The sequence below is a fragment of the Pholcus phalangioides genome, unplaced genomic scaffold, assembly GCF_987345545.1.
Source record: "Pholcus phalangioides strain wild (caught in Gottingen) unplaced genomic scaffold, Ppha-v1.0 ptg000014l_1, whole genome shotgun sequence".
Classification (NCBI taxonomy): domain Eukaryota; kingdom Metazoa; phylum Arthropoda; class Arachnida; order Araneae; family Pholcidae; genus Pholcus; species Pholcus phalangioides.
In genome coordinates, this window is record NW_028301607.1 from 26191378 (window position 1) to 26206796 (window position 15419).

Sequence of the window (15419 nt, forward strand, 5' to 3'; positions counted from 1 at the left end):
TACGTAAGCAAATTTTTAGCCATTTTTGACCCCCTCCCCCCCCCCCCTCGTCAGCAAAATTTCGTCATCAGCTCTGCCCCTCTGAATCCTAACTCATATTTTCATAAAGAGTGGTTGATGACGTAAGCATTATCCAACCCCTCCCCCCTTGTCATCAAAAGTCAGCAAATCGGAAACCCCCTCCCTCCCCATCGATGATGACGTTATACTTGAATGGCCCCCATAACAGCACCAACAATATTTTTTAAAAGTTAATGTCTTAAAGTATTCTAGAGCAGCGGTTCCCAACCGGTGCTCCACGGAGACCTTGGGGCTCCTTGTGCACTCTCCAGGGGCTCCGCGGCCGTTCGAGGAAAATTTAAACAAAAGTAAAATTTAAAAAATAATTATAAATATTTTTAAATAGTAAAAACAAATCAGTAACTTCGATCCGGGATCCGAAACAATAACCATCTCTTTTTTTTCACGCAATAAATTCATTACAGAAGGGCCCGTGAAAAGTCTCGCTTGGGGCCCGCTAAAGATCTCAACCTACGGGCCCTGCTCCAGGATGTCGGGTGGGGGATGTGGATTTCACAAAAATAAAGAAAAACATTCCGAAACACGTTAGAACTACATTTGAAAATGTAGATTAATTTCAAATTACTGCAGCATATTCCGCTTAACGGTCCCATTTAAAAAGTTTTTCCGCTTAGTACGACTTATTTTCGTGATCTCCTAACTTTTACTAATACTCATTGAAATTTCCCGTTGAAACGTTTTCCCACCAACAACGTTTTTCATAAGCTTTGGAAAACGCTATAAGTGGGATTCACTGCATATGAGCTCTTCAATGTTATTACTTGTTTAAAACCAAGAGTTTCTTGCCACAAACAAAATCCAAGATTGCAATCTCAATATTTGAATGTTCAAATTCGAAATTCATAAAGACGCTCTGGAATAGGTCGTGTCGAATATTAACAACACTAGCTGTGCAATCAGCCTAAACCTCAGATATAATTTATTTAATAGTAGGCAAAATGAACTACCGGGGCTGTAAGCAACGTACCCTACATCCTAAATGTTCCGAAATTTGTGCTCTTAAATGTTTTTATGCATGAACTCTCTATTCATGAACAGGGTCAGTTCTGGGCATTTTTCAAGCGTAAGCGAATGATGTTTTGGTGATAAAAAAAATCACCCCTTTCAGTTGGCGCCTTTTGCGGCCGCGTAGTTCGCAGGATTCAAGATCCGACTCTGTTCATGAAACAAAATATCTCTAATGCTGGTCCTGTACTAGGTGAATAATTAGATTGAGAAAAAAATATCAGAGAGGAACGTCTTACTTTTTATTTTACGACTGAAAAATTCTCAAGCTTCCTTAGGGAAACATGACAGTTCAGAGGTTTCCAGGAAGGTATGTAATTAACACTCCAGAGGACAGTCGATGTTGCCTCGCCCCGGGGCAATCGTCATCTAGAGATATCCATGCTTCAGTCTACTATGGAACATCAATAGTGGAAGCATCGCCGAATGAAACTACAAACATTCACCTTGTGCGCAATATTAGTACCTCCAGACCAGATGGTAACTCCAACGAGAGGGGAGGTTTTCAAGGGGAAAAAATTGCTAGATATCTTTTCTAGTCCCCCTTTTCGTTTGATGCTCTAAGAATGTTTTTTACATTTTTGGTTAATATAGCCCTGTTATTCTTTAACGGCAGAAAGAAAGGCCAGACCTTTTTAAGGGATAAAGAATGCGACCACCTGCATAACATACACTCTTTTCTTTTAGAAATAAGCTACTGCCAAACCTAATAACGCTAAAAATAATATTGTTGGGGCTTTAAACTAAAAACCTCCTTTTACACAATCAATAATAGTTTAATGAGAAAAAAACTAAATTTTAATCAAAAATTTCCAATGCATCTGCAGAGAAAGGAAAAAGGTTTCTTTTGAGAAAAAATTGCGGCCCCTGAAATTTTGCGGCCAGGTGCGACCGTACCTTTCGCACCCCTCCCCCTAAGTCCGGTCCTGATCGGAGACAAATTGGGAAAGAACAGCATAAATAAGGGAAAGATGCTTGTCCCTTAGTTTACGATGCTCTTTCCCAACTTTTATCAGATTTTTGTATTTGCAACAGATTTCTAATTGGATTTTCTAGGATAGCGTGTCCATGCAAAATCAATTTTTATTTTTATTTTGTCACACACCGTATTTTCATCCTCAAAACTGAAGCAGAGTAGTTCCTGGACACATTTTTAGCATTTTTCAAATTGGAACCATACCTCTACGACAAATAGTTGATGAGATGAAGGGCGAATTAACAAAGGCCACCCTATATAGTAAATACATGGTCTATCTAAAAAATGAAAAAAAAAAAAAGTTCGAAAACGTGCATTTTGGGAATTCAAAAAAAAGGGTAAAATTGACATGCGCGTCTCTATTTTGCATAATTTCAAAAATTCATCTTTTAAGAAATTTTCCATAAGAATTTTTAATCAAGAAAAGTATAGAGAGATCAAGCTGAATTTGGGGATGGAAAAACCAATAAAATTTAACATTGTAATTTCAAAGCGAGAATCAAAACACTGAAATAAAACTTAAGATGCGTTAAGAAGCAAATATAAAATGTGTGTGTGTGTGTGTGGAAAAAACCCTTTTTGATTGAGGGTCCATTTCCTCGATCAAAGTGTATAAAAATATATGGTGGCTCATCTCTACTAAGTATGGCCACAAATGTGGTAAATAACACTACTTTTAAAGATGTTATCAAAGACTTTGATCTAGAAAAAAGTAGGAGGAAAACTTTTAGATAAATAAAGTGAGTGCTCAGAAATATCCAGATCATATGTTCAACCTTGGACACAGTCACGGATCCACAGCGATGAGTCAGGAGGGGTGGCTAATTGCGTAAGATTGTAGGATTGTCCCGTATTTTACGGGACAGACCAAGTTTTACAATACTATCCGGATTTTGTGAGGGATGATTACTCCCCACCCTACTTCTGGATCTACTGCTGGTCTTAGATTAGTTACTTCTGAAATACAAAGTTTCATTCAATGTTTTTTTTTTCCATTGATAGATTCAACATTGTGTAAAATATAGGGGGGGGGGCACCAAAATCATTTAAGTGCTTAGGGCCTTCAAACATCTTAATCCGGCCCTACCGCTAAGGGATTCAATCAGGCCCGAGAAAAGTGTTTCGGTAGAAAAGTAAGAACACACACGCTTAACACGATAAATACCTGGCATGACCATATTTCCTTCATAAAAATATAGGAAATTGGGATCCATACGTGATATTGCGAATCGCAGCCAAAAAGAAGTTGCCCATTCCAGTCGGAAAAGTTCTCAAAAGCAAGTATAGTTGTTAAAGGGAAGTAAAGTTGCATATTATACAAAAAAAAAAATTGTCAAAGGCAAGTGAAGTGTCAGTTACAGCCAAGGGGCCGTTTAAGTATTACGCAAGCAAATTTGTAGCCATTTTTGACCCCCCCCCCCTTGTCAGAAAAGTTTCATCAGCTCTGCCCCTCTGAATCCTAACCCATATTTTCATGACGTAAGCATTATCCAAACCCCCCCCCCCCTTGTCATCAAAAGTCAGCAAATCGGAAACTCCCTCCCCCCCATCGATGATGACTTAATACTTTAATGACTCCCAAGGAAAAAAGTCTAAAGCAAGCAGAGTTGGCAATTACAATTGGAAAAGTCGTCAACAGCAAGTAAAGTTGTTGACTATAAGTAGATAAAAAAATTGCCAGTTAAAGCCAAAAAAAAGTCAAAAGCAAATATAGTCAATGAGAGCCAAAAAAAAATTGTCATGAAAATAATCTCAATTTTTCATTTCGAAAATTTCTATATATCTCGTTGAAAATACGGGAAAAAACGAGACACGTTGCAAAAAAGTTGGAATAGCCAAAATTATACGAGAAGTTGTCTCTTAAAAATAGCGGTCATATGGTCACACCTATGTGTAGAACTTTCCGGCCCGGGAGTGGCAAAAATACGGTATATCTACCCCCGTGGACTGAAAAAGGTTGTGTTAAGCCGGGTTTTCCTAGGAATAGGTTTGTTGCGCAGCGTGAACCGAATTAGACTATTTCGCGCCGGCAGAAACGTGTTACATAATCACGCTACGCGTTTGTGTTTTCCTAGCATGGTGCATCAGATCAGGGCGGCTATATAAAGTATATGGCTTTGGCATCAGCTACTCTGTCGTCTGCATGCTCCGGTTTGAAGGGAAGGAAAAGAAAACACACAAGAGTGAAGAGAAACCGGCGGCGCACGACGCATTTGACTCCTTCAGAAGCAGTCGGCCAATCACGCCCGACGTAAAGCGCCGTCGTGAGCCGTATTACGCTCTGTAGGAAAACAGTCATGCTGATTTTCTTATTGGTGAGTGGACGGCGTGTCGCGCTGGGCGAATCACGTTGCGCGCGGCACAGGAAACCTGCTCCTAGGAAAACCCGGGTTTATATCACTGCTGTGGGTAAATTACTTTTTTTTTCCATTTATTTTGTCAAACCGATGTCGCCATCTATTAATCATACAATCAGACAATAGCAGATGTCTTCTCTGATAGATGGCGCAAAATAATAAACTTTTATAAACCCGCGTAATTTAACCCCTTGCCTGTTTTGCCCGTGAGCCGTGCGGCCCGACCTGCGGACTGGGAAGGTTGTGTACTCCCTGGCCTAGAGGTTTTTGATGAATAAACAAAAACAAAGTTCAAGTTCCCCACGTGATTATGAACTCGACGTGACACGTAAAATGCTACGCAAACAATGCATAATTAATGTTCCTTTGGATTTGCAGGGAGTGGGAACAACTCAGCGCTAATTGCGTCAAAATTAACATCCTGTTCAAATAGTGTGTTTTCGTACTTTTCTGCACCAAATAGCACGTATTTTGTGTGTGTAGTGCTTAGAGAGAGCCAGTGGCGTATTTACACGGTGGGTTTAGCGGGCAATAGCCAGTGCGGAAAATTCAGAATGGCGGTAAATTCGAGGAACGATTGGTCAAGAAAATGAGTAAGGTGGGAGAAAAACGGCAAAATTTGTGCTATGACCCTCGATAAATCCGCCTCTACCTAGACAGCTAGAGGCTAGGCCAGCGAGTGACGAAATGGGTGACCCAGAGAGTTTGGAAGCATGGGAGTGATAAAAAGAGTGACCTAGATCGTGTGGATGATCACATGAGTCACCGAGGGCGTGTGTAAACATATGAATGATCACGAGGGTGACCTAGAGCGTGTGCAAGCATGTGAATGACCAAAAGAGTGACTTAGAGACTGAAGAGAAATGCCAGTGAGTGACCTACAGTGTGTGTGAAAACATGTGACGAAAGAGTGACCCGGAGCGCGAAGGACCAGAAGAGTGACCTGGAGAACGAGGGACTAGTTAGTGAAGTAACAAAAGAGTGACCTGTGTGCAAGCATGGGCCCCTACATCCTGGAGCAGTGTCCCTATAAGGAGCAGTGTCTGGGAACTTTGGCTGATCCCCACCAAGACATTTCACAGGCCCTACTATAGGGAATTTATAGCAAAAGAAAAACCGCAAAAACGATGGTTATGTGAGAGCCCAAAAGAGTAAGCAGGGGGCACGTGTCTCGGATGTTCTTGCCCGGATTCGGGCCCATGGACCTTGGCGGTAACCTTCATAGTGGAAGAGGAGTATCTTACCACTGCGGATAGTGGGATAACCGGATAAGATCCCTTATTTAAATTATCGGTCCTTCTTTCGGCTTTCCATCGCGAAAGATATCCGTGATCGTGCAGCTGAAGATGGTTCACCCTAGTCCATATGTGCCCAACCGGCCCGCGGGTCAAATGTGGACCTCGGAGTCATCTGATGTGACATCAAAACAAATTTTGTGAAAATGAACCAAGTGGCACATTTACAGACTACTTTAGGGACCTGCGGTGCAGTTCCACATCACTTAAGTAACCCACGAAACAGTTCCAGATCACTCAAGTTGCCCGCAGCACTCTTTTACACATGACTCAAGTGTCCCGCGGAATATTTACAAATCACTCAATCAAAATTATTTGTAAACAATTTTTTACAAATAATAAGTCTAATATGTATTATATCATAATTTGCTTTGAAATTTTAGCAATTGATGATAAACGTGCGTGGATGTGTGTATTCTGTATAATAGTGCAGTGTTTCGTAACCTGGGTGGCTATATGGGTCCCCTTGTGGTCCTGAGATACTCCGGGGGGGGGCATGGGTAATAAAGTTGAGGGGAGTGAGCCATAACAGATTGCTTAGCTCTAAAAAAAATCAGATATAAAGAAATTGAGCTTCAAGTGAAGCACGGTGAGGAAAAAGTGTGACTGCTTTCAAATGAAGCAGAACTGCCCATAGAGTAAGGGCCGTCTTAACACATGCTCCCAATCATTCATAGCCCATGGCCTTGGTTGAGTGCATAGGAGGGCCCTACCATAATGAGATTTGGTACTCTGTATACTTATTTTCAATATTTTCTAGAAAACATATTTTTTCTGATAAAATTTTATTTTTACCCGTTAATTCGTTATGGGCAAAAATAGCTGTGAAGGACACCTGAATAAAGACATGCTGAATAAGTTTATGGACGTTTAGGGTCTGAGAATGAGAATGCTTCCACGTGTACAGAGATTTTTTTGGAGCGCGGGGAAAGAAAAAATGAACTACATTTTGTATAAGGTAGCACATGCTATTTTTGTCATTGCGCACTGATATCGAGATATCAAAATTCTGAGAGCATGGATAACAACAGGTCTGTGCATTTGCAATGAAAGAGAATGTGCCCATTATCTGGGGAGAAAAGTTAGAGGGCACATTTTTATATAGGAATAAAATTTTACCTTTCTCGGAGCATCTCGATGGTTAACCATGCCCCCCCCCCCCACAACCTTGACCCGGGATCCTTAGACTGAGATCTTTGGTGAGCCTGCTCTATAGTGAATTTACAGTAAAAAAAAAAAACCGGGTTGTCTTTGGACCCCGTGAAAAAGCCCTGCCAGGGGACTACCCACATGGGTGTTCCAGGGTTTACGCTGGATAAAAAATTCCTTTCGCAAAAAAGCGAAAATGGGGGGAAAAGCTTTAGCAAAATGCTACGATGCTAAGGGGCCATTCAAGTATTACGACAACAGATTTTTAGCCATTTTTGACCCCTCCCCCCCTTGTCAGCAAAAGTCAGCAAAACACTGACCCCCTCCACCCCTTGTCAGCAAAATTTAGTCAATCAGCTTAGAATATTTCAAATCGTCAAGAACGGTGGTTGATGACGTAAGTAACCTTCAACCCCCCCCCCCCCCCCCTTGTCATCAAAAGTCAGTAAATCTGAACCCGCCCCCGATGCTGACGTAATACTTGAATGACCCCTAATGTAATGATTGATGGTTGGACGTCTACTCGTTGCGTACCTCCTGTACGCATTTTTGCGAAAACGGCTACTACTTTTTTCGCATTCTACGATTTTCTTTCGCGTTTTGCGAAAAATGCGACCGTAGCTTAAACCCTGGCTCATGGCGCTCACTTAAACCTTGAGGATGATTGCTTGATTTCGTACTCAGGAGATATTCACCGAGAACTTGGTGAGTGAGCAAATGTGCGAGTGAGTGAACAAGCGAGCTGATCAGCGGGTAAAGGCGCACACTTATTTTCGATTCTCGGAATCGACGCTGATGCTGACTGATTGAAAACCCGAATTTCAGGCTTTTCAACCAATTCGCAACGGCGTCGTTTAGCAGAGAAGCAGAAACCCGCGTGCACTATCTTCGTACCCTAAGGGCCGTATCCACCGACATGGTTTAAACTGTAGTCACAATTGTTGAATAAGAGATCAGCATAGATTGGTTAAAAATCTGAATTTAACCAATCCGTGCCGATCTGGTATCCAAAAATTGGGACTACAATTTAAACCATGTCGGTGAATACGGCCCTAAGTGAGTCACTCATACGGCCTCGCGAAAAAGCAAGGGCTCTTTTCTTTATTTTTTGAGTTTTTATTTTGTTTTCATGTTGATGGCAATCATTGAATCCTGAATCATATGAATTCACAATCTGGAAGCAATGTAAACGAAAATGCCGAAATCCGGCAAATCTTGGGCTAAATCCGGAAAGTTGGCGGATCTGTTTTCAGTTCCGGTTTGGGAATTCACTTCTGGTTTGATTAATGGAGCTTCTGTATATTTCATTTTCAGGTTGACGGATTGCCCAATCTACTTCAGGTGGGGTTGAACGTTCACCAGTATGGCGATGCCCCACGATGAAAGACCGAAGTATAGCGAATTTTTTCCCATCAACTGGAATAGTGTACCATCCCTGTCGAACATAGCCACGACCAGTGCTGCCATTTCGCTGTGGAAACAGTCCGACATCCGAAGATGCATCTCACGATACGTCCGGGAGAAAGAATCAAGCACCAGCGGCGGAAGCCATCGATCGCCAAGTCAATACACTGGCGCGGGTGCCGCGAGAAACATTTTCGAAGAAGCGATTCGCAAGGTCGTCCGGAACATAATGCTGTTGCAGCTTCCGAAAAGAATGAAGAAGATGATATTCGAGGTATCGAGGCCCATAGGACTCCAGGTGATGGACTTCATCGAGTGTCCCGAGGGCTCGACCCACTTCGACTTCCTGTCCATTTACAGCTCGGAGGAGCGGTTCCGACTAGTCGATCGGATTCCTTGGACCATAAGGGGTACCATCAACGTCACGAGGGAATCGGATCTGTATTTCGACGTGGCAGACACCAAGGACGATAAGGACTTGATCGGCGCTTTCAAGTTGGCCTGCAGGTACTCTCTGGAGCACCAAATCCTGCGTCTGTGGGAAAAGATGAGCAGTGACGTCCGGGAGCTGTTCCTATCCGAAAAGATGTACGAAAAGTATTCTGACCATTTCGCGGCTTATTGGGCTCTTACATTGAGCGACACACCATCAGATCCTCTCAGTTCGGATCTGTATCCGCTTTTGACAGTGTCCGACTGCGATGCCGTGTACCTGTACGGAGTCAATATGTACGACGACATGACCAGACTGTCGATCTTCGAGGGCAATTTGACGTCTCTGAAGTATTTCTGGTTCAAGACGCCGGAAAAGATGCGCCTCGACAAGCTAGTTTGTTGGTCCATGCACGCCATAAACATCAGGGTCAAGAAGTACAGACGCCAGACGTACCTGTCGACTGACGGAAGCACGGACGTCGTCGTGTTCCTATTGTCCCAGATGAACTCGGCTCGGTTCCAGAACGAAATTCTGCTCAAGTTCCTCGGTTGCGACACAGACGTCTTGACGTGGTTGATACGAACCTGGCCCTGGCACCGCGAAATCGTGAACAAGCACGAGCTCCACTACCCGATGCAGTACGTCGAGGAGGCGTACTGTTACGTGAAGTTGATCTACGAGATGGGTTCGCTGCTGTATAAGGGTGTCGACGCCAGCAAGCTGTTGAAAAGGGTGTGGTTGGCCGGCACTCCTCGGATGCACAAAGCATTCGTGAACGAGGTCAAGCTAGTCAATTTGGAACTGCACCTGACGGAAGGATTCGGCAGCGTCCCTGAGGTCGTGGTACTGCTGGTCTGGGCCGCGTATGACCTGGATTTCCTGAGCATGGTCCTGAAGGACGCACTGGGCGACAGGGTGGTCATCGTAACGAACACGATGACCGCTCAGGAAATGTACCTGGGCTTGACGAGTGTCGGGAAGTCTTTCGATGAACTGATACATACGATGTTCTGCTGTGAGCCGCGATTGATCAGGGCTGAGAGACTGCAGAAAGTCATGCGGCTGCTGATGATTGAGATGGCATTGCCCCAGAATGTAGGAGCATCGACGAATAAGGACTAACACTGGGAGGAGAAGAAGAAGAGCACCTTGATACGTGCCCCGCGGTAGAAAAGGTTTTTTTATTTTATGTTAAGTACGAAATGCGTAATAAAAAGTGTTGTGATAATGTACATTTTTCAGTTTTTATAGAATTTACATTCACTGGGAAAATCAATGCAAGTGCTTTCTTGAGACATTTTTCATAGAATTTGAAAGAGGGCGCTCCAAGAACTTTCGGAGCCAAATTTGCGTGCTTGTCCCTCCAAATTTTCAACCGATTTTTTGATTATTAAATTTGAATAATTGGCGGCTCACATGAGAGACAATTATGAAGCAAGTGGCTTTGAGTCAGGGCTGGCGAAAACCCGAATTTTTTGATTTTTTCAGGGTTTTGGGTATTTTTTTAGGGCCCTGTTCCTATCCGAAAAGATGTACGAATCATATTCTGACCATTTCGCGGCTCTTATTGGGATCATACATCGCGCGTGCGACACACAATCTAATCCTCTCAGTTCGGATCCGTATCCGCTTTTGACAGTGTCTGACTGCGCCGCACGGAGTCAATATACACAACGGGTAACACCAGACACACCCCACTTTACATCACAAAGATATCAGAGTGTTCCCGAAAGGTGGGAATATGCACCACATGACCAGACTGTCGATCTTCGAGAGCAACTTGAAAGTATATTCTTGTACAAGACCCCGGAAAAGATGCGCCCCCCGACAAGCTGGTTTGTTGGTTTTTCGGGTTTATGATACTGGAGTATCGGGAAAGCAAGTTGCATTTGATGTAGACTACATAAATACAAGATACAATAGACCTAGTAATATATGACAATTATATTTATATGAAATTATTACACCAGAGTAGTGCCTAATTACAGAAAATGCTGGGGGCAGGGGCAAAATCGTTTTGCAGATTATTATGGTAAATGGATTTAAAACGTGTGTTTTTTTTCGCTAACCGCTATAACCTAAATAGCATTGAATTAGCACCTCCTAGAGATAGAAGGTCTCCGCACGCTGCTCCTGACGTCACGCAAGTAATCCATCCTCACTCAGAATATTCAGAGAAAAAAAATTCCGCTGAAGCGTTTCCGCATTGTTGTGCGGAAAAGAAACGATCAGGAACAGAGTTGGCGATTTCTATGTCCCACATCCAATGACCGTGCGATATTTATGAGCCAACTCGGAAAATTCGACGCCAAAATAAGAAGAAACGAAACAGGATGCTGTGGTTCAAAATGTGGCAAACTTGCTAGGTAGTCTTCCGGACTTCTCATGACGTTCAGATGAACTTGGCAACCCGTGCGGAGGCCTTCTATCTGTAGGAGGTGCTGAATGAATGCATAGATTAATTGAAGTACAGGCGAATCCCGTTTTAACCAACACCGTTGTAGCGAAAACCTCGTTTTATATATAACAAATACTTTTCTAATCCCCCAGATAAATCTACACAGGAACAATGCAAAAACCTTGAATTCCTTTATAACGAAATTTCGTTATAACGAAGTGATTTCTCCGGTCTCTTGGAGTTCGTTATAACGGGATTCGACTATTTCTCTTTAGATAGAGTATGACAATGTAATACTCTATCTAATAAATAAATAATAGTAGTTTTAAGGTGTTTTTAATGGGTTTTTTAAATGTTTTTTTTTTCGGGTTTTTTTCATCTGGACTTTTTCGGGTTGGGCGAAATCAGACCAACCCTGCTAACAGTCCAATCGGGTTCTACAACTCTCTGAATTGCACATTACACTCTGACTTCCAGTGGTTATCCGAACAGTCCAAACTTCGAAACTGTTTCAAATCAGCACTTGATGGACTGACTAGTTATTCCACATGAAGGAGCAATTTCTCATCAGATGGATCATCCTTTTTTTTGATTTGCTCAATTGTCTTTCCGAGACTAGACATCAAGACTAGACGCTATGAGTCGTTAAGAAAACACAATATCACCATCCCCCGTTTTTTTCCCCTTGAAACAATAAAGGCTCCATTGGTATGATGGGGGGGGGGGACATCCGAAATCAAAAAATGAATCATTCTTTAACGACTGGTTTCCAGACAAACCCCGAATCGGGTAATTAGGTAATTCGGTTAATTACTTCGTTTTTTTGTTTTGTTTGAGTCATTCAGTGGAGCTCGATTGAGAAAGTTAATTGATGCGGAAAGGGGGTTAAATTGCATTAACAACAATGGAACACGGTCGAATCCCGTTTCAACGAATACCGTTATAGTGAAAAAAATCTCGTTTTAACGAGCAATTTTCTAATCCCCCCCCCCAGATAAGTTTAGATAGGAACAATGCAAAAAAAAAAACCTTGGAATTCCTTTATAACGAAGTGATTTCTCCGGTCTCTTGGAGTTCGTTATAACGGGATTCGACTGTATTTCTTTTTAGCTACAGATTTATGCAGCTCATTTCTGAATTTTCTGTTACCGTTGGCGCTTACACGAGATCTTCATTGCGATGTTGATATTGGTGGATAAAGCATTATAGGTGAAAACAATTTGTGTTCTTTGTTGGTACGGAAACGAAATTTATTTTGAAAATTTGTGACATTACTGAGACTGCGCGCGCATGTGTCCTCATTTTCTACTTTCTTAATCCGGAAACTGTGTGTCGAAGGCAAAAAAAAAATATATTTATTGCAGTTTGACTACGTTCTTTTCTGGGGTAGTAGTGCCATCTGTTGTCGCACAAGCGAACGTCCTCATTTTGAGTTTTCTGGATAAACGTAATCGTCTTTATGTTGTCAGAGTCACGAGTGTTCTTTATTCTACTTGTGCTGCCATCTGCCCTTCAAATTCAGTAGTGAAAATGGCAGATGATTGAATTTCTGATGTAAACTTTCAGGGTTTCTCATGCATTCACAAAAAGTTTAAAAATTCAAAAAAATTGAAGGAATTGGCGCATTCACTAAACAATTGCAGCATCAACTGACTAACGACCATGGTAAATGTCTGAACCTGGTTCCCAACCTGTGCTCCACGCCTCAGGTATGGTTATTGATCAACTCACTTGGGCCTGTCCAGGGCGAAACGTCGGAGGCGAACTTTGCGGATCCCGGTTGTGTGCGTATGTGTGGGGCCCCTAACGTATTTATATTGTCAGAGTTTGCTTGTTTCGTGTTATACTAGTGCTGCCACCTGTCTTTCATGAAGGGGAAAAAAGGCAAATGCCTGAATGTTTATGTTATTCTAGTGTGCATTTTAGTGTCGAAGCCTGCTTTCTGTCTTTTTCTGCGGAGATAGTTTTTGAGAACTGTAGCACACACTGCTAACTTATCTCACGGCATCCTCAAAGCCGTCTTAACGTGTGGGCCAACACGGGCTCGGCAGTGGGCCTCAATTTTGTTGGAGGCATCGTGATAAAAAAAAAATCTGATATGATCTTCGAGAGTGTGCGTGTCGAATAGATGGACAGGTAGTTGGCCCCACTGTGCTGTTAAGATAACACTAGGCGCCCTAGCAGGCACTGATCCAGGGGCATGTATAGGGAGGGGCGAAATGTGTAAGTTCGTTGAATCATCCAGTATTTTACGCGACAGATAAATTTTCCCCATATACATATATATGATTCGGCTCTTGGAGAGGCTATCGTCCCTACCCCCTCCCACTGAATCGACTCCTCAGCGAATGCAGACATCTTCAGATTCGAATACAGGGAAGGCACCCTCATCTGCGAATGAAGCCGAGGTGGATATCTTCAGCCTCGAACGGAATGAAGGCAGACATCTTCAGCTGCAATTGGAGTGAAGGTAGACATCTGCAATTGCACTGAATAAAGCCCCTAGGCAAATACCTTCTGGTGCGAATAAAGTCGGGGCAGACAAAAGATGTAAAATTCTCGAGAGAACAATCTTTCGGAGAATATTCTCGAGAAATATTCTTGAGAATATTCTCTGCTAGGACTACTATTATAAATAACTTGAGAATATTCTTATACTTGATGAGAACATTCTTATACTTGATGAGAACATTCTTATACTTGATGAGAACATTCTTATACTTGATGAGAACATTCTTATACTTGATGAGAACATTCTTATACTTGATGAGAACATTCTTATACTTGATGAGAATATTCTCCTGCTATTTATAATATAGTTACATAATATCCTTGAGAATATTCTCTGGAAGGACTACTTTCAAAAATTACTGGGGAATATTCTTATAGAAAATAATAAGAATTATTCTGAAGTTATTCACATAATAGTCCTACCAGAGAATATTCTCCTTAATGAGAATATTCTTCAGTTACCGAAATCTTTCCAGAGAGTATTATTAAGAATATATTAATAACATGCATTATATATAAATAACTTGAGAATAATTATCATTTTCGGTAAGAATATATTCTTTAGTAATTTATAATACAGTCGAATCCCGTTTTAACGAATAGCGTTATAGCGAAAATCTCGTTTTAGCGAACACTTTTCTAATTCCCCCAAATAAGTTTACGTATAGGAGAAATTCAAATAACTAATTCCTTTATAACGAAATTTCGTTATTACGAAGTGATTTCTCCGGTCTCTTGGAGTTCGTTATAATGGGATTCGACTGTAGTAGTCCTTTGAGAGAATTTTCTCTCAAGAATATTCTCTGTCCCCGTCTCTCTTCCCGTTAAGAAGATGGGAATATTGAAGTTTGTAGACCACAATATTAAAGTTTGAAAGCAAGAAAATTAAACCAACATGGCTGAATTGCACAACTTTTAAAGAAATGTGAGTGATGCAGAATATTTAAGTGTATGTCATTGAAGAAAACAACAGTTCTGTATCTTAGAATGAAGGTGATTGTATAATAAATGCTTCCTTTATCAATCAACTTTGGTTTAATTTCTTTTGTTGTGAACTTATTTCTGAAAATTTATCTAATTTTAAAATATTTTTTAAGGTTTTAATCTAAAGGTTTCTAAAATCTTTTTGTAACCAAACTTTTAACACCTCTCTTCATGACCCGGAGAATATTCTCGAACTAAAGTTGTCACTGTGGGTGATTACACCAAAAATTGTTTTGTCGTAAATGTTTCAGGCAATGAAAACTGATTTATGTTTCACAATATAAACAAAATTAGTAAAAAAAAATTTAAATTACAGTCGAATCCCGTTTTAACGAATACCGTTATTGCGAAAATCTCGTTTTAACGAACACTTTTCTAATCCTTCAAATAAGTTTACATAGGAACAATGCAAACAACCTGAAATTCCTTTATAACGAAATTTCGTTATAACGAAGTGATTTCTCCGGTCTCTTGGAGTTCGTTATAACGGGATTCGACTGTATTAAAAAAAAAAAAAGAATATTCTCGATTATTCTCCAATTTTTACATCCGTTCTCCGGAGAATATTCTCACCTCACATCTCTAGGGCAGACAACTTCAGTCGTGCCCCCCCCAACATCCTCTGGCAGAGCCCCCAAGAAAGACTTTTCACGGGTCTTTCTATAGTGAATTTAGCATGAAAAAACAAAAAATGATGGTAATTGTTCTGGCTCCCAGGGTTAGAGCCCTGTCAACCCCACCCTTGTGGGGGGCCATGAATTCAGCAGCGAATGAAGCCGGGGCAAACATCTTCACCTGCGCACGAAGCTGGGGCAGATATTTT

At 41.5% G+C, this 15419-nt stretch overlaps 1 protein-coding gene across 1 annotated transcript; it reads left to right on the top strand.

Moving 5' to 3' along the window:
- Positions 1-8183: 8183 nt before the first annotated feature.
- Positions 8184-9889, top strand: LOC149078367 (uncharacterized). The gene has a single exon (XM_089241464.1). It carries the CDS (start codon positions 8227-8229, stop codon positions 9823-9825), a length of 1599 nt encoding a protein of 532 aa, XP_089097590.1. The 5' UTR covers positions 8184-8226; the 3' UTR covers positions 9826-9889.
- The last annotated feature ends 5530 nt before the right edge of the window (positions 9890-15419 follow it).

What these genes read in the sequence shown, in the direction of transcription:
- LOC149078367 (XM_089241464.1), top strand. Translation starts at nt 8,227, where the DNA reads ATGGCGATGCCCCACGATGAAAGACCGAAGTATAGCGAATTTTTTCCC.